The sequence below is a fragment of the Cyanistes caeruleus genome, chromosome 4, assembly GCF_971803275.1.
Source record: "Cyanistes caeruleus chromosome 4, bCyaCae1.hap1.1, whole genome shotgun sequence".
NCBI classification, from domain to species: domain Eukaryota; kingdom Metazoa; phylum Chordata; class Aves; order Passeriformes; family Paridae; genus Cyanistes; species Cyanistes caeruleus.
The window spans coordinates 77,053,200-77,071,889 of NC_141704.1; the positions used below are offsets into that span (position 1 = coordinate 77,053,200).

Below are 18,690 nucleotides of genomic sequence, written 5' to 3' on the forward strand. Positions count from 1 at the left end.
GCTCCCCTCCAGATTAAAAAAAAAAAAAAAAGAAAAAAAGAAATTGTAGTACTGCCACTCTGCTCTCTTTTTCAGTCTCTTTGAAAATCTCAACGTAAAGTCTGATCTTATGTGCATAGATTTGAGTTCACAGTGTGTTCATCTCCAAGGCTTTTGTGTGTGATGTGGCAGTTTCCATGCAGCCTTATGGATGTCACAGAGGGTTGAAAACTGATAAAACTGCTGTGGTTTAACACTAGATAGCAACTAAGATCCATATAGCTGCTCTCTCACTTCCCCCATTTCTTGGTGAGACTGGGAAGAGAATTGGGAAAATGTAAAGCATGCAGGTTAAAATAAGAATAGTTTAATAATTGCAATCAAATAAAACAGAGTAATGATTGTAATGAAAAGGGATATAACATAAAAGAGAAATAAATCCCCAAAAAGACAAAGTTCTCTCTAGTTGTCCCCATATGGCACAGGCCAAAACAGAGCCCAAAAAAGTCTCCCTCTAAAGTGAATGGGCGACTTCAGTTTTGGACCATTTCACTTGGCACTGAGAGCAGAAATTCTGCAAGCAGCACCAGGTGGGAGCTGTGTCCACCAAGGTACCTGGGCACTGCAAGCATGTGAAGCTGGCAAAAGCATCTTCTGGCACTCTCTTTGTGCTGCCTTGATGTGATCCTCCACCACAACTAGAAAAGAAGGGCTTCTAAAAGATTAGAGGATCGGGATGTGTTTTTCTAGGAATTAGGCTCTCTCCACCGATGAGAGCTCCTTGAAAGTGTCTTCTGGTTTTCACTTCCCACTTGTGTCTCCCAGGTCTCTGCTTCATGCCTGAGACTGGAGGACTGGGTGTTAACTGGACTATGAAATGATCTGATCAGTCACAAATTTAGGTAAGCTCTTTTTATAGCCTCGGACAAGTCCTTCTTGCCCAACTTCTGAATAATTTTTGCTGAATTCTTAAGAGGAATAATAGGAACTCCAAAAGGACATGATTAATATTACAGTGTGCCTGGGCTGCAAGAATGCTGCCCCAGAAAACCTCTAGGTACTGTAAAATAGGAGCAAAGACCTACACCTGCCCTTGCCTTTACCTATATTTACCTTCTCCTCATGCCTAAAGGCTTTTTTAAAAAAGAGCACAATGTTCACCTCCACATATAAAATGTATTGATCAAACAAAATCGGCAAGTTAAGTGTAGCATCATTGTTTAAGCTAGGTGGGCAAAACAAAACTGGCTATTGTGCACTTCAGCATACTACCACACTAATGCCATATAGATAAAAGCACAAAGTCCATTATCTCATACTCTAAGATAGATATTAAATCCAGTCATTCATGAGACAAATACTGTAGGCTTTGCTTTGTATCATAGCCAGGAACTGCAGCATGGAACATCTATCAACAACAAACTGTTACACATTCCTGCAATTGCAGTTGCAATTGAATCATCCAAAAGTTTTCCACAAACACAGTTATATTACATAGTCTCAAGCAATCATGGTTATTTGGCAACTTGCAAAGCTAGGTTACTTCTTGACTACATTGAGGATATATTTTTAAGATACAGATTGTTTTTGAACTCATCATTTGCCAAGGGTACCCTAAACTACAATTCAATGACTTTAAAGCTTTACTTTCATGTTTGCACAATATATCTCATTTTCTGTGAAATAAATGTACATTCTTCCATTATTTCTTAAAATAACAATGCTCAAGGATTCTGTACTGACTCTTGGAGTCTCTCTCTATGTACAAATAACCCGCTCACTTCCACTTCAGTGAAGTTTTTTTAATTTAGCAAAAGTCACAGGTTACAGTGATAAAGCAATTACTATGTCTTGCTAGACATGAGTTAGGCACCTTAGTCTGAACTTGTTTTGAAGTCTGCCTTGACTTAAGACCAGCTCTACATGAGAAACAACTGGATGTAATGCAAATCACTTCCCTTTGCATGCATACAGAACTGGGTGTTTTGAGTAAAGATGCTGCTGAAATGGACAACTCAACCACCTCATGGCTGAGGACCAAATTTACCATTTTCTTTCACCACTTAGAGGAAAAGCATGCCATCTGAACCTGGAGAGACCAGGGAGATGCCTGACATCTTATTAAAAGTATTTTGCATGAAAATGTCACACATGAAGAGCAAGAAACTGCTTTAAGGGAAACACTCTGGCACCAGCTCTTGGCTCCATGCCAGCGCCCACATATCTCTCTAACATGCCCCTTTTCTCTGCTTGGGCCCTGTGAAGGAGCCTGCAGGGCCTTCCCTGGACACCTCTGTGTGCCAGAAATACCTAAACTGTGCCTCTAAGGTGATGGGTTAGATATGAACAATAGCTTCCAGGCACAATCAAAAGTCACATCAGAGAGTCAGGGCCACTGGAGATGTCTGACAACCAAAATAGCACCAGGGCAACACAAAGAAGAATCAAACTTGTTATAACTAACTAGGTAGTTGTTTGCTTTCACTATTATGTATTTGCTTTGCAAAAAAATATTAATCAGAATGATTTCAATATCATACAGTTTGTAATCACTTTTAACTACTTTTGATATAGCATAATTTGTCAGCTTCTTGTGGCCAATGCCCTGGGTTCTGTTTAGTTTGTATATTTTAGTGTGATAAATATATATTATAGTTTAGCCTTTAGCAAAATATTAAAACAGAGGCCATGTGTTGTGCATGAGAATGTTAACTTTTGACGAAGCAGCTAATGCTTTTATCTTTGTAACTAACTGACAATAGTAAGAATAACTCAGATACATTTCTGAAACAGCTGATGTTGAGTTAAAGTACTTGTGGAAATAGTTAAAACCTTCTGCATGGTCAGATAACCTTGAAAGAATCATGCAGATAACATTGAAAGAATGGATATAAGGAGGACTCTGCCACTGACCCTTCAACTATCAAGAACTGTCTCCTGCTGAAACCATGGCAGTGAGAAAAGACTCTAAAATCACATCCACGGTTACTGCACATACTCTAAAAAGACAGGTCAGGGGTCGAACCAAGATAAAGAATTCCCAGAACATGTAAATGAGTTCAAGGAAATGTTTGAATATGTATAGTTTTTATGAATACGTATATGACCAATGCAATAGAAAAAGTATATAAGAACAGTTGCTATGGTTAGTCAGTGTGCCTCTGACTATTGCCAAGCACCCACCACTGTTATTGATTTGTCCCTTATTATCCCTTATTAAACTTCTAAAAATTTTAAAGAATGGACTTCATTCCTCACAAGACTGAATAAGCAGAGACCTCCAATAAAAGCACAAGCTGTGGCAGTCAGGTTTGGGGAAGTACCCCCAAAGACTCTGTTATGATCCAGTTTAAACCCAGAAGAGCAAAGAAAATTAAGTCTCAGTGTAAAATATACCCAAAAAACGTGATTAAAACTAAATGAGGTTAGATGTTGGTGCCAAAAAATATATATATTATATTTTATTTAATAGTAAAAAAGACAAAGAGAAAGAAAGAGTAAAAGAAAAAAAGAAAGAAAAAGAAGTGTGCACAGGGAGTGGGGGGACAGGGGGAGAGTGACAGAGGTTAGGTGGGAAGCATATCACCCATCTGAGGGTCCCAACAATGTCTCATTGCTCCCCTCCATCTGGTTGTCTTGGTGGTGAGAGTTCCCGCTGCTGCAGCCATGCCATGCCACACTGAGGAGTACAGAATGCAATGGATTAGTTCAGCTTGGGGCAGGTGGCAATGACCCCGTGCCTCCCTTGCAGGGCCCAGGGGACACCGTCCCTTGCCACACTGAGGGTCTGTCACATCGTGCTGCAGTGCTCTGGGGCAGTGTCTGGGGACCCCTGTGATGGGCCGTGTCCCCCCCTTCTGCTGTGGATAATGTTTTCCCGGGGTGAAGGGCCCCTCAGCTGGGCTCCTCTGCACAGTGCAGGATGGGCAGCCACCGTGCCTATGACCAGGGCCTTTCCAACACACACCCAAAGCCTTTTTCCCCTGCCCTTGGGTGCCAGGGCCTTTGTGAGCCTGGCAGCTGATAGCCCTGGGGCTGTGGTCTCTGCCCTCAAGGTGTTAAGCTTGTGCTTTGGGAATGTCCCCAGCCATGAGTTGTTCCTTTATCTTATCTTCATCAATGAGCAGTGTAAGGCCTCAGTCATGAGGCCTATCCAGGGTGTGGTGGTCTTCTCTGCAGCTTTTGTAACACAGTTTTAAAAGTCCTTCATGAAAATGTTTAAGTCATGAACTATAATACTTCAGTCTGACAGACCTCAGAGGAGACCCACTGATGGATCTGGAAACTGAATATAGAGTCTATGCCTTGCTCATGGCCTGAGGGAGAGAAGCTACATGTGGGAGCCCTGGTCCAAATCTTTAGCAGGGTCATCTGATCTCTCTGTAGAAAAGGGTCTCTCAGTTTCTGAGCTGCAGCAGCCCTACAGCAGTGCCCGTGCCTCAGCTGCTGGCTCCATGGGGAACAGGGAAGGCATCAGCAACTCCAGGCACACCTGGAGTTAGAGAGGTGGTGTGGGTGGGAGCATGACAACTATTATAAGAACTGTTTACTCCAGTTCATTAAAAGGGCCTTCCACATCCCCACTCTCAACACCTCAGGAGACGGTCCTGCTGTGATAGATATGTTGGGCATATCACAGGACTCTGCCTTTCAGTATTGCCCCTCTGCTGTTTCTTCCTCTCATCAGGGTCTTTCAAAAGAGGAATTAATGCCACAGGAACCAGGGCCCAATGAAATCAAGAGGCGCTAGGGTCGTTGTGTTTATTGTCTCCATCAGCCCACAAATGAACACACAAGCTTGACCAGGGACTGATTTTACTAGTAGCAGGCTCAGCATGTTGCTGTAGTTCATCAGAAGGACTTGGAAAGCACAAATACAAAGGTGTTTTACATAAAAAAGCTGGCTTCTCTGCTCTCAGGCACTGCATTGCTTCCAGGTGTATAATTTGGAGCAATGGTGCAATCCAGTGGCTGGTTTGGATAGTGACACAGTGTTACTGTACAAACTAATCCACTGAAAGACCAGGAAGCACCTAAAAGGAGCTACAATACCACAGAGTCTGCAGAGAAGCAGTGACATCTATTAATGAGTGATCTTAAGGAGATGTATAGATGATCCATGGGTTTTTGGAGACATATGGAAGATCCATGGGTTTTTTGATTAGAGAGGCTCAGGACTGGGTTATTGGAATCAATCAATTCTTAAGGTGCAGTAGCTCCTCACAGAACTGTACAACCCTTGCCAATATTTTTTTGAATCTGACTTCTCTGCAGTGCTGAGCACATTGGCACCGAGACCAGCACCACATTTCTCTGGAGCAGAAAACGTATCCCAGAAGAGAGCCACCCAGGACCAGTTTAAATATGTTGATTTTCTGAGGGCTAGCTTCTGGAGGCTGGAGTGTGGATGTATTAGATCTGCTACTATAGGCATTTTGGCCTGGAGAGCATATGGAGAGATGCAAAGTGGACCTGCAGGATTTTCATCCCAATAGGAAATGGTGTAGGCTTGCTATCACTGCTCATACAAGGAATCACAGAGGTGAGGCCATAGAAATCCCACAGAAATAGAATGTTGAAAACCCTATTCTGAAGCCTGACTTATCCAGTGAAGGATGAAGAAGCATCTCAGAACTCTGAGAATTACCTCTGGGCTCCCACTCTGGGAAAGCATCATTTTGTGGCAATGACTTAAGCAAATCTTATGCAGTGCTCCTGAGAAACCTCTGCTGGGAGGGGAAGCATTTAGGAGTCTACCTTACTGTGTGTATTTTTTACATGTGGTTCAGTCTGAATAAAAGGGAGACAAGGTGTTGCTGAAGGAAGCTGATCACCACTTTTGATCATATGAGATGGAAAATTATCTTCTGCAAACCAGGCTGCAACATGAGTGTATCCAAGAAAATGCTCAACTCTGGGATCATCTCCCCATCTTCACCTCCCACAATTCCTGGCCATGCAAAAAGAAGCCCAAGAAACAGATCCCAAACCCCAACAAGATTATGGTGGGCGTCTTTCTTTGTAGCTTGTAGAGTCAACAAGCTTGGTCAAAAAGGCAACAGTAGCTAGATTAATGAGGGAAAAAAGACATTGCAGTGGAAAGACCAAACTGCATAGCCCTTTTGAGTCAGCCCAGTGTCTCACTTCTTAAGCATGCAGCCTGGCCACTGAAATACTTCTGAGAGAACATCTCCTTACATGAAGCCAGCTTGTGTCACAGAGTGTCCCAATGAGCTGGCTAGCAGGGTTACTGTAGCAGAAGAAATAAAAACAGTATAGTCATCTGTATTAGAAAAGACAGAGGAATAACCCTGGTGCAAGCCAAAGAAGAGAAGAAAGACTACAGGTTTGATTTAAAGTATCATCTATGAAAAAAATAAACAAGTTAAAAAAAAACCCCACCCACCACACACAAATTCCTGAACTCTGCTCAACAAGTAGGAGGAAAATATATGACAGTTTCAAGGATAAGGGAAAAATCCAACCTTATTTTCCATTATATGCAACTGTTTAGCAGTGACTTGAGGCTATATCTGAATACTCCTACAACCCAAACTAAGACTGACACATCCGCTGCATTTGAAAAAATACACTAAAATTGCAGCATTACCACCCAAGAGCCCCTGCCCACACACAAAAGTTAAGAAACAACTTTTGGAAGATGCAAAAGGTGGAATGTCAATGTTATTCTTCAGTGCAAGCAAGCCATTAAGTGACTCTTGCTGACAAAAAGTTGGGTTTGCCCAAATCTGCACAGTAACCATGTGCAAGGCCTTTTAAAACTGCACATGTAAAAAGGAGACATCAAAGTGCAGTTTCTTCTCCTGATAAGTGTGGCACCCGTTTTATTCTGTTTTAACATGATTTGCCAATTCCAGACTGACAGGGCCAGATCCTGAGCTAAATGCTGCAGTCTCTAACTGAAGAAGGCTCTCTGATACTCCAAGGGTGAGCTTACTGGAATGATCTGGATGTATCCATATATTGTTGATCCATCTGTAGTACCTTCCAGGGCTTGACCCATGCAAGAACAATTTCCAAATAATAGAGCTTTCTGCCAATAATCAGCAATTACTTGTTTATAGGAAGTCAAAGAGGGACTAGTGCTACCATAGATGTGTTTGGCTGCATCCTGATCTGTCAGTAAAACTTGGCACCCAAATGCCATTTTGTGCAGGAACAGTTTTTGGTGTTTGACCCAAGTGAGGGAGGAACCAATCTGGAAAATAATCAACACCCCAAGCTTGTTTTTCTCAGCAATGTTCATCTTATCCCAGAGAGTGCAGCTGGTCGCCTTCCCCCTTGCTGGGCACAGCAGAGGCTGAGAAGCTGCAGGAATGTTTGTGCAACAAAGGCCTTTCTTCATCCCTTCAGTCAACATGCCCTTGGGATCTGGAGTTTTCTTCACAAAGCCTTTATACACTTGACCACTGCCTGGTTTGCTAGTTGTAAGGTGTACTTGGCTGCCAACACTCCTCACTCCAGGAGTGGATGACACAAAAAGCTGTTAAAAATAATTTTAAAAGACAATTTTTCCAAAGATTGAGTGCATTTGTATGACAAATCAGGTTTTAAATTGAACCAGTTAAACTGAAAATCTTTTTCCTCCCTTACCTTGACATATTCCTCCCCTCACAAGTCCTATATAATTCTCAAGAGCTGTATAAAATTTTTTCTTCAGATTAATTTCTGTTCACTCTCCTTCCCCAGGGAGGTTTGAACAAGATTTAAGAATAGAATCAATTACAAAACTGCTAGTACAGATGTGGGGTGAGATCTTAGAATCACAGAACAGCCTGGGTTGGAAGGGACATTAAAGACCATCCAGTTCCAACCCCCTGCCATGGACAGGGACACTTTCCACTATCCCAGGTTACTCTAAGCCCCATCCAACCTGGCCTTGGACACTTCCAGGGATGGGGCAGCCACAGATTCTCTGGGCAACCTGGGCCAGGGCCTCACCACAGTCACAAGGGAGATGTATTTCTAATATCTAATCTAAAGTGCATTTAAAGTCATTTAAGTTTTGTTCTTAAATGGTTTGCATCTTTTGTCTGCTCTAGTACCCACATGCCATCCAGCTTCCAATTTTTAGGTGCAGCATTTCCATTTCTATTTTTTCTACTGTATTTTACTGTGTAAAGGGATTGCCTGTAGATACCCCAAGAGTTACCAACTTCTCCAGCTTCCTGTTGTGTGTTACCTCCCAGATGACTGTGTACCCATAAGGATTAAGAATGCAGTGTCTTAATAATTCACAGTCAGTGTAGTATTTCTGACAGACAGACATTGCTGTAGAGAATTAGAGAGCACAAATACCATATCTGTATTTTAACATATGACTGAAGGTAAAATCCAGAAGCTCACAAACTAGCAGCGTTTACACCTGTATATGGAAAAAAAAAATACAGTTTGTGATTGTGGAAAACAGAACATTACAATCTCATATTTCCATAGAACTACTAAAAGTGAGAAGATAAATTTTCCTCTTAGGAAATCAAGCCTGATGTATTCCAGTCCTTTGATTGGAAGAGATGAATGAAGCATGAAGCAGAGATACTTGCTCTTGGGGATTACTGAGCATATTCAGGCCTGACTGAACATCATGAATTTCAGAGGGATCTAAACCATCCACAGTAATGGGCAATAAAAAGCTCAAAGCTGGTGAGAAGAGCACGTGGACTAGAGGAAAACAGTGTCATGGAAGTGCTCACAGCTCATAGGGTATTAAAGAGGTAACATCAGCTAAAGAAAGCAAGCCTAGTGACACTGTAAACCTGTCAGTGGGGACTGCTCCTCAGGAGGAAAGCCAAACAATACATGTAGATAGATAGGGAATGGGTGATACATAAGAATCAATTAGTATGGATAAGCCTAAATCAGTGGTGCAGTGTGGAGGCAGGTCAGCCTGCCAAGGCTTTCCCCTGGAGGAATGTGCCCTCAGGGAGCTGTGTTAAGCTTATCTCAACCCTCTCCTGAAGAGATACCCCTTGGATGGGACCATCCTCACTTGTCATGGTGAGCTGTCCCACCATGCTTGGTGACTATGCTGATCCTTTGTAACCCATTGGTTTTCCCCCCTGTACAACCCTGGCCTTCCCCCATAAAAACCCCAGCTTCTGCCCAGTTCAGCAGGGAGGTGTCAGCCCTGGCTACCCTTTGCAGAGCTGCTGGACAATAAAGGCTGTCTCTGGAATCACCACACGACGCTCCTGTCTCTCTGAGTCGGCCCAGGATAACCTTGAAAGCAGAGCTGGAATCACTGAGCTGAAATCACTTGAAGCCACAGGCTGCCCCTTGCTGAGGTTACCCAGTGGCCAGGGATTGCAAGACCCCCAAAGGCTGTCTCCTGTGAAACCACTCTCTCTGGGAAGATCGTGGCTTCCTGGGTCAGACCAACAGACCAGGCCTGTGCTACCATAGTGCAGCTACATTAAAAGAATGTGATGACCTCACAATTAAATAAACAAGTGTAGAGATGCATTGTTAATTTACATTCAGTCAATCATCCTCCAACACACTGCCTCTTTTCCTCTTGCTGTGTACATCGAACCTTCAACCAACAGACGATCCACTCAGTAATTTGAAATGTAAGAAAGACAGGTAAGAACATTATCCCTGCTTTCTGAAGAGGTATGGAGCTATTAAGTGACTTAAATCTAGGCAAAAAAGCCCACATAGCTAAAACTCTGCCTAAGACCATTCACTTTTGCAAGTGAAAAAAATTTATCATCCTAAAACAATTAGGAAATAAACATATTCTGGAAGAGTTCACAGCTTTAAACTGAAAATGCTGAGAGAGACCCTCAGTAAGACAAATACATGCTTAACCTCCAATGCCTCATCTTACAAAGGTGAGCAAGTAACAATAGACTTCTGACAGACTTATTAGCCCAGCAGTTCCACAGCTGTTCAAACATCCAGTTTTCTCTTCCCCTCTGCTGTGGCTTTGGCAGAGGATCCTGGCAGCTCCTCTCTCAGGTAGACAATCCTGCTACGGGTAGGCAAGCAGCCAACTTGCTACTCCATTGATGCAACAGAACACCAGAAGGGGCATCATTTGAGAAAGAATAGGGTGTTCTCATTATTTAATCACTACTCAAATTACCTGCTTGGAGAATATTAAAGTGCCAGTGTAATTATGTGTCTTGGTTTGAAAGGGAAGTGTCTGCTAAGGAAGACAGGAGCCTCCCTTGGAATGGAAAATGTAAACCCCTTCCCTCTGAATCATTATAATTTTGAAATTTTAAAAATCTTTCAGGCAAAGATATGAGAATAGGAATGACAGTTCTTTACTAGTATGTATAATAAAGCAAACAAACAGCAATTTTGGCATTAACACCAAACAGAACAGGAACCCAGTGCCAGCCCTCTCTCGGCCGCAGGCACTTTCCCCTTGGGTGCAGTTCCAGTCACGGCCAGCAGGGGCGCTGGTGGCTCCCGGCCGGGCAGGGCGGGTGCGATGATTCCCCCGCGGCTGCAGGGGGCGCTGTGGCACGAGCTCAGGGAGCACGCGGTAATGGCAGCATGACAGAGGTGGGAAGGGATGGAAGAAATGCTTTCTTTAAAAACCCACAGGATCAGCTGATCCCAATGCCCCAGCTGGACTCTTGGAAGCGGCAAGCTGGAACGGCAGGAATGAGCAAAAACCCCAGGGTGGTGGAGGAGATGTATCAAACTCCGTAGCTGTAGCTGAAACCACAGATGTCTTGGCAGGCAGGGGATGCAGGGCTACAGGGTAGTAACAGCTTGGAGCAGCGCTGAAGAGGTAGCAGGGGCAGGGCAGCGGCAGGGCAACCTCAAGCAGGGCAAGGAAAGGCGGGCTCAGGATCCCAGGCACCTGCACAGATGGTGAAAAGTTCCTCTTTTAGTGAGGTACGGTGTTAATAAGGTCCCAGTTCAGCAGCTGCTGCTCTCACGACCAGAGGCTCACCCCACAACAGAAGAAACATGACTGGGCTGGATGGCGGTGGCAGCGAATTCCCTTTCCCAAGCAGCAGCTCCGACAGTCCTCAGAAGGCAAGAGATAGAGAGACAGAGATGACAGAGAGATGAGAGAGACCTGCACCCAACCCAGTTTTCCTCACTGCATGGGAAACCTCAGGTAGAGAGAGTAGCCAGCTGTACCCCTCCCCCTGTGCTGACAACTTTTGTCTTCTGTTAAGTATCCAGTCGTTATTGTCTTCTAGCATATTGTCCTCTAGCAACATGTATGGGGAAAAATTCCTGAAGAGGGAAAAAAAAAGCAAACCAAAAGGAGAACTCCTAAAACTCCAACATTATGACACTGAGATAGCACATCAAAGCCAGCTCTGGTGATTCAGGTGATTCTGCTGATCACCTCAAGAGATGCCTTCTGAGGGAATACAGAACAGTAAGCAGGACCTTCAAGCAAGGTAAATACAAAGAGATGACTCATTAGTCTAAATGATGAAGCCAAGTTTAGCCATGGAGCAACTAGACCAACAGCACAGCATCTGGGGGAGTTCACATCCACTTGTTTGTAGTATTCTGGGACCACATAAAACATTTGAACCACTTTCTGGGACTTCTCTCAATACCTAGGGGAATTCAATCTCTTGGTATAATTTCAATCCCCCAGAGGTCCCAGAGATAACATCAGAGGCAGAGCCTGAGGACCTTCAGATAGATTTATTACAGATAGAATTATTTTCAGATTTTGTTCTATTTGAGACAGATGTATTTTCCTTTTAAAAGTGTCCTTTTGACTTTGTAGAAAGGTGCAAACAAGACTGTGACTGCAAACCAAGTATTTTGTTCTCTTGGAGAGTACGATGGCAAGGATTTTTGTATTATTCAAATGGCTACATATGTTCTTTGCAGCACTGCTGGCTCAATTAATATCTGATTTTCTGCTCCCTGCCTCCAAATTATGGAACCTTTCTCAAAGATCTGGAATGACAGTTACACCTCTACAGACCACAACTCTAAAATAACACTAAAGAATTTCTGACAATTGATTTTCAAGATGTTCTTACAGCATATTTTTCTAGTAAAGGCAATCTATACATCTCTAACCAGAACTGTAGATATATCAGTTACTTCAGCATACTCACTGTCTGTATAATGGCCATAGAAGCTGGCACACAGCTCTTCTGTGTGCCTCAGAGGTTCAGATTTAGTCAAAAGCACCATTGAAACCAGTGTGCCAGGAGCTAACTGAATAATGAAAGTAATTTTCTCCATTTCTGTGACAAAAAAGCCCTCAGTTTGGACAGCATTATTTGCAGCCAATTATTCTGCTACTTCCAGCAGTGCTCCAGGGAGCTTTATTACTTCTCCACAGAGCTTAGGAGCTGTTCTTTAGGTTAATCTCTTTTAGACTCCCAGTTCCTTTTGCTTACTTAATGTTAACCCAGCAGTGCCATATGACAGGAGCTTTAAGTGCTATCTGTTGCTTTGTATTACCTCTCAAAGGACTTTGGAACCTGTCCCAACCAGGAAAAGAACAGCTTTTGATTCTTGGAATAAGACAAAAAGTGCCACAGTAACAGTGGAAGGGTGAAGAGGAATAACTGGCATATTCAGAATGCCACTTTAGGGCAAAGCTCAAGTGACACTGCCCTGCAGCAGGACTTGAAGAGTTTGAAGTCCATCACTTTATAAATATATTTTGGCAAGAACCTGCACCATTCTCTTAGACATGTTTCTCCTTTGTAATGACTGTGGTTTGTCTATAAGATTTCCATATCCCTGATGTGCTTGCACTGGGATTACTAGTAGGAGGATTACAAATTTAGATAGTCTCATATCTGTGTAGCATTTAAAGTCAAGGAACACTGGGCTTGGCCAGTAAGACCATCACATCCAGTTTCACAATTTTCAATCACATCTGCCTACACCTTTTAACATAAACCTGAAGAAGAGACGAAATTCCACTTTATCACTGTTGGAATAGGGAGCAGAACTGTGACTTCATATATTTTCATCCTGCTTGAGCAGGGAGGTTGTCCCAAATGACCCCACTAGCAGGTCCCTTTTAACCTTAATCATTCTGTGATTTTCAGGGTCTTCAGAGCAAGCTTGCTGAGTTTATAATGTTTTATTTAATTAAAAAATGGCCCTGGAAGTGTAGCTTGAACCCTGAAAGTAAAAATGCATTTATTCCTTATTTACTTATTAAATTTCCCAGAAATAGAGCTGCAGACAAAGCACTTCTGTGAATACCACATTTGTTACCTGTGACAAATTTAATTCAGCAAGCTCTAAACCACAGGTCAGTCAGCCTGTTCCATTATGGTATCATCAGGGCAACTTATGTTAACTGAAGCCAACTGAGGACCTCTTCATCCTAAAGAGGACAATAATAAGCCTTTTACTTCAGCTCAGCAGAATTCACAGTTCATCCCAACAAGAGGGAATGAATCCCAGTAGGTGTGAGTGAACCCAACCTCTTTAAATACTTATTTATCCCTAGCACAGCTGGTAATCACAGTTTTGGGGGTGAGGCTAGGTTGGATTTCTCTTTTCTGTCCTTCTCCAGGGTAGTCCTAGTGAAGTGGCCTAAGATTCTATCTTCTGAAGAGCCTAAGTGCTGCTAACAAAAGCCTCTAGATCTTTCTCATGCTGCTAGTAGAGCTGTGACTTTGAAGACTTCACTCTTAAGAGCTTGAAATGTAAAAGCTGATTGGATGTGCTTGGCTGCAATGCCCCAGTAGCCCAGGACAGCCAGTTCCCCTAACAGTGCATGTGAGAAGGTGAAGTGAACCCATGACAGGCAGCCTGTCTTGGACAAGTGGAAACATTGAAGACAAGGCTATTTCCTTCTTGAGGTTTTCTGAGGTGGCTGTTAGAACTTCTCTTAATGCAGTCACTGTCTTGAACCCAATCTCTAAATAACCTAAAACAAACAGAGGAGGATTTTCATTCACTATCTTCATGTGTGCAAGGTGGGAAAAGTTAGTTAATTGACAACACATAAGAGGATTCAATATCTTCCATCAGAGCAGAAGGCACTAACCATGCAAAAGCTTCAGTGGGAACTTGCAGTCCTCTTCTTTCCTCCATTGAAACTGTGCTTAAACATTCCCCAGTAATTAAGTATGCTTATGACTCAAAATATTTAAAGTTCCTTGAGGGAAGAAGATGTGCAGAGGCCTTGATCCACTGTATTTTTATGTTTGGGGTTATATTTTTTATGGAGGAGTTTGCATCTTATCTTCTCCTCCCCTGCATTGTGTCCTTAGAACAAGACTGTGGATATGCTTTTTCTCAAAATAAAATAATAATTTAGGAAACAGAACAGTGTTTGTCAAAAGAAACGAGGGTGGAGATTGTGGGTGCCAGCATGGTGGCTTGTACCACTTTGGGACGCTTTCAGAAATCATCACTCCTGTCATACACAGGATCCAATTTCAGCAAGAGTTCCACTCTCTCCTGTGGTTTCCACATGGCCAAATAAGACAAGTGCTTCTTGAGACCGAGGGCTCATCAGCAAGGATAGATTTTCTACCCACTGGTAGAAAATGAATAAACCTCAGATTGAGCAAGTTGCCAACATACTCTTGAATGTGCTGTGGAGCACCACTGTGGGATTGTGTAGGCATTGCCATGGCCAGGGAGAGACCAAATGGACGATCTGGTAATCTGAAACTTAAATTTAGCTGCAGTTCCAGAGGGATAGTCTGATAGCCTGCTTCCTAAGCCATTTCATGTACTGGACCTCAAAGATCCTCCCAGGCCCTGAAGTTGCTTTCTCTGAGGGTGTATTGTGCCACACCTGCATTTCAGACAGTTGGTTTTCAGTCCCTCCTCACTGATTCTGCCCCACATCCTGAGTTCTCTGGCTGAAGTGTGAGACTTCTAAATTTAGAAGCAATTATTTATCTCTGCCTAAGGGAAACTTCTAAGTATGATCTAACTTAAATTCTTACCTGTAGGGCAGGCTGCACAGCTGAACTTGCCCAACATGGAGAAGTAAAACAGGCACCAAACCCCTGCCTCATTTCTGGGGGAGGCCCTCAGATGGCTTCTGGGCTTCTCAAATCTCTGCATTACAGGGAACCTGCACACCTCTCCAGCAGCTGAAATCTTGAGCAGGGAAGCAGGGTGGTAGCAAAAGACTGAGCTAACACATGGTGAGGCCCAAGGAAATGGTGTCAGAAGCACAGCCTTTAGTCCAGAAACATAATCAAAGCCTGGGGAAGAGTGTGGCAAATGCTGGGGTCAGCACTGCAAGTATAAAGCAAAGCTGGACAGCCCCTGAGCAAAGCACAAGGCACTGCCCAAACCAAACCAAAATCAATGCTGAGCAGCTCAGGATATATCCACTGACTCCTTCCACCAAAGCACAGACACAAAGTGGAGTGGCCTTCACTGAGGCAAAACCCCGTGATCAAAACTGTATTGCGCAGCAGGATTTCTACTTCACCTTAATATCACATGCATTAATCCTCTGCAAAACTACTGATCCAACTCTTACACCACCATGGTACTGTGAGGGAGAAACAAAGAGCTGGGTGTGCTCAGGATAGGAAGAGCTGCAAGGTTCACACTGCCCAAAACCATAACTGACAGCGGATACATTATGGTATTTCTATAAGAATGTAAATACATAATGATGATTTCCCCTGAGAGGCCATATTTTCATTTCTTTACGAAACAATTAAGTTGAATTAAGATGGAATCTCTCCATACAGATGCTTCAGGAGTTGACATTACAGATTTCTCAGAATTGCCACTGTCTCAAAAGTGCCTAATTCAGAGCAAATTAATACAGCCTTGAAAGCTGATTTTAAGACAACTCTCCCAGACACAAGGTACTGGCTGAGGAAACAGTAAAAGAGAAAATGGGACACCAGGCATTGTGTGACATCAGGAAGCATATTTCTGTTTATTTGCCTTTCTTCAAGAACTCTAACTCACCATTAGGCAAAGGAGTGCATACAGGATGTACAAGAAAAAGATTAAAAGAGACTTCTTTATTATTGTATTCTGTGTCATGAAAGCCCACAGCCTTTTTTTTTTTTTTTTGTGTGTGTGTGTGTGTGTGTGTGTGTGTGTGTATGTGTTTGTTTGTTAAAGGATATGTTTCTACTCTGGTTGAGGTGTTATAGTTCAGAGAACAACCCATCATCTGCAGGAAATCTCTTCAGAAAATTAGAAGTGAGCACAGCTATTTGCTGAGTGTTTTCCTGAACAAACACTGGCAGTGTTTGTCCAGGAAAAATAGCACTAATAGTATTTTACCAGACACTTGTGAATTTGTGAACCCTTAAGTTTATAAAGAAATAGGAAATCCATCTGCAGGGATAGGCAAAAGTGGTTGGAGTTGCTTCCACCTCAGCGGATTCCCACCTGCTATAAACTTGTATTTGCTCAGTACAGCTATGATAACCTGGCAAAGGTTCTGCCCAGGCATAGACAGCTTGCCCATAGTCCAACTCACTGCCTTAATAACTTCCATATATAATATTAAACCCCACAGTTTGTCTCCTAATATCCTTCACATGATGCTCTGTCTGCTCACATCCACATTATATGCTGATGAATTGGAACAGCCTCGGCCAAAATCAATGAAAATGCCTTCAGAATCTGAGTCAATTGACTCCAAAATCTGATCTACTATGTTTTCAGGGCTGGAAGAGGGAACTGGAAGTAAGGAAGTGTCTCTGTCAAGCTCAAAAGACCTGTGTGGGTCGCCAATTGAGTGGAAGAGTCCTTTCTGTTGCTCAGCTGTGCTGAGTTTGCTGGAGCACTGCACTGACCCAGTGCTGGGCCTCTCCTGGTCTCCTGGCAGTGAGCTTTTCATGGTTGTCATGGAGCTCTTGGAACCGTTATCCATGATGGTGGTGAGGTTGGAGTACCCCTGGAGCTCCAAGCAGGAGGTCATTTCTGAGACGGAGTGCCTTCGGATGCCAGTTCCGTTGGCAGCTATGCTCTCAGTTTCGTACTCGGCCACTGGCGTCAGCAGAGGATTGTTGTAGCTCTTTGATCGCACCACAGGGTTCTTGGCAAGGATGTCACCCGACTTGGAACGTCTGAAGAACCGCTTCTCTGTAAACAAAGATCCAGAGTAGTATCTGCAAAGTCTCCTATTATGGACTAATAATTATGAGTGTTCAAAAGAAATGTGAAGTCCTGAATATTCATAAGCTTTTCTTGAATAAACTTTTCTAGAAGAAGACATTTTACTGTTTTTGTAGATTCACAGGCTTCAGATTTCCTAGATTTCTTTAGCATACTGAAGACCCCGAATCTATCTTTACAAATAGTAACTGAGACTCTCTTATATTCACACAACTTCAGCAGCTGAAGTAACACAGTGAATACAGTGGCAGAGGTGCTATACAGCTGTAATTACTTCATTTAGACAAGAACAGAAAGTGCAATTTTGGTTTTTTTCAGGCCATAGAAGTAATTAGTCATCTATAGTAGCTGAAATTTAACTTTTCCACCCATCCTGGGAAAATAAAGTCTCTTTAAATTTGGAGCTTGAGGATTAAGACATGCAGTTTTTCTACTAATTCTGGGAAAACTTTCCAAGTATTGTTCAGAGACCACATGGGGGAGAGCACCAAGAGTGTCTGAAAATGTTAACTAGAGGGCAGTGCCCACAGAAACCTCTTTATGGGGGAGAAAATCTGCATTCAATCAAGTAGTGATTGCCTGAATGATGTTAACCAAGTGGGATTTTCCCAAAAGATAAGCAGCAGATGGCAGCAAGTGATCATGGAGCTCCCTCTCTGGCAGTGGTTTAGTGCTGGAGTGTCCTGACAGTGTGAATAAAATGACCATCACGAGCAAAACGACCACCACTCAAACTCTGTGCAGGTCTCAGTGCTCAGATTCACTCCTGCTATTAGAAGAACAAGTGGTGTGAATAATAGGTCTCACTTTTGAAGCTTTCTTTCTGCTAATCTCACTTTGCCATCCAATGAAAGAGGCACAGCTGGAGCAGGGAATCAAATTACCCTCTGGAAGTCAACCACAACCACTGCATACTGCCTGCTTTAAATCAGGATGCTGGTATATGCTCCCTGCAAGCTCTGCAATTTCCTTTACATATTCCAATCTCAAAATTATACTATTGTGTAATTATGTGCTTACCTGGACACAGATCATATTCTGTACTACTAAAAAAGCCAATTTCTGTATTTAAGATTCTATTTTGCAGTTGTATCTGCTTCAGCAGTGAAACAATCTGATCCAAGTTAATTTTAGGACTTTTTCTTTGTTAGGAGTTTGAGCTGGCAAACAGGTTCCTGGGGCTATGAACTCTGGTCACAACATGCAACATGCTAGCAAAATAGCTGAAGAGAATTAGATGCATTAGTTTAACAGAAGCAACCATTTACACATTCAGCTCCCTTGGATCCAGGTTCAGTGATTAGAGCAAGACCCATTTCAGGAGTATTGCTGCAAGAGGAAGTGCCCAGCCCACAGAAACCTTCCTATTTTCTGCAGACATGTAATAAGGCATTTATTAACTAACAATTTGTTTCACTGGTGCTTTATTCTCTTTGGGTGCATTATTTTCTATCTTGTCATACAAAAGGTTGTATTTAGAAAAGGTCTCCTTTCTAAAGGATTTAGAAATTTGGGGCTCCATTTAAATGCTTGCGGCCTTTTAATGGCAAGCAGTGAATACAAAGCAGTAATCCTGAACAAGTTTCCATAAATAACCAGCCTCTATTTATTAATGTAAAACTCATTTGTTTCTTCAACACCTGCTGCAACACAACCATTTTG

The 18,690-nt window shown here is 42.8% G+C and overlaps 1 protein-coding gene and 1 long non-coding RNA gene across 17 annotated transcripts in view; one reads left to right on the forward strand and one right to left on the reverse strand.

Annotated features, from left to right (window-relative positions):
• Positions 1-803: 803 nt before the first annotated feature.
• LOC147653797 (uncharacterized) lies at positions 804-9,181 on the forward strand. Its single transcript, XR_015285787.1, has 2 exons — positions 804-881; positions 5,254-9,181. It is a non-coding gene; the product is annotated as an uncharacterized LOC147653797 (long non-coding RNA).
• Positions 9,182-15,803: 6,622 nt separating this feature from the next.
• The window catches only part of PRR5 (proline rich 5), a 135,534-nt gene continuing 132,647 nt past the window's right edge, over positions 15,804-18,690 (reverse strand). For all 16 annotated transcript variants that reach the window (XM_086885437.1, XM_086885433.1, XM_086885430.1 and 13 more), the window contains one exon: positions 15,804-16,995. In XM_086885437.1, the coding sequence (XP_086741563.1) occupies positions 16,445-16,995 (551 nt within the window). In that variant the 3' untranslated portion in view covers positions 15,804-16,444. The remainder of the gene's footprint in view (positions 16,996-18,690) is intronic.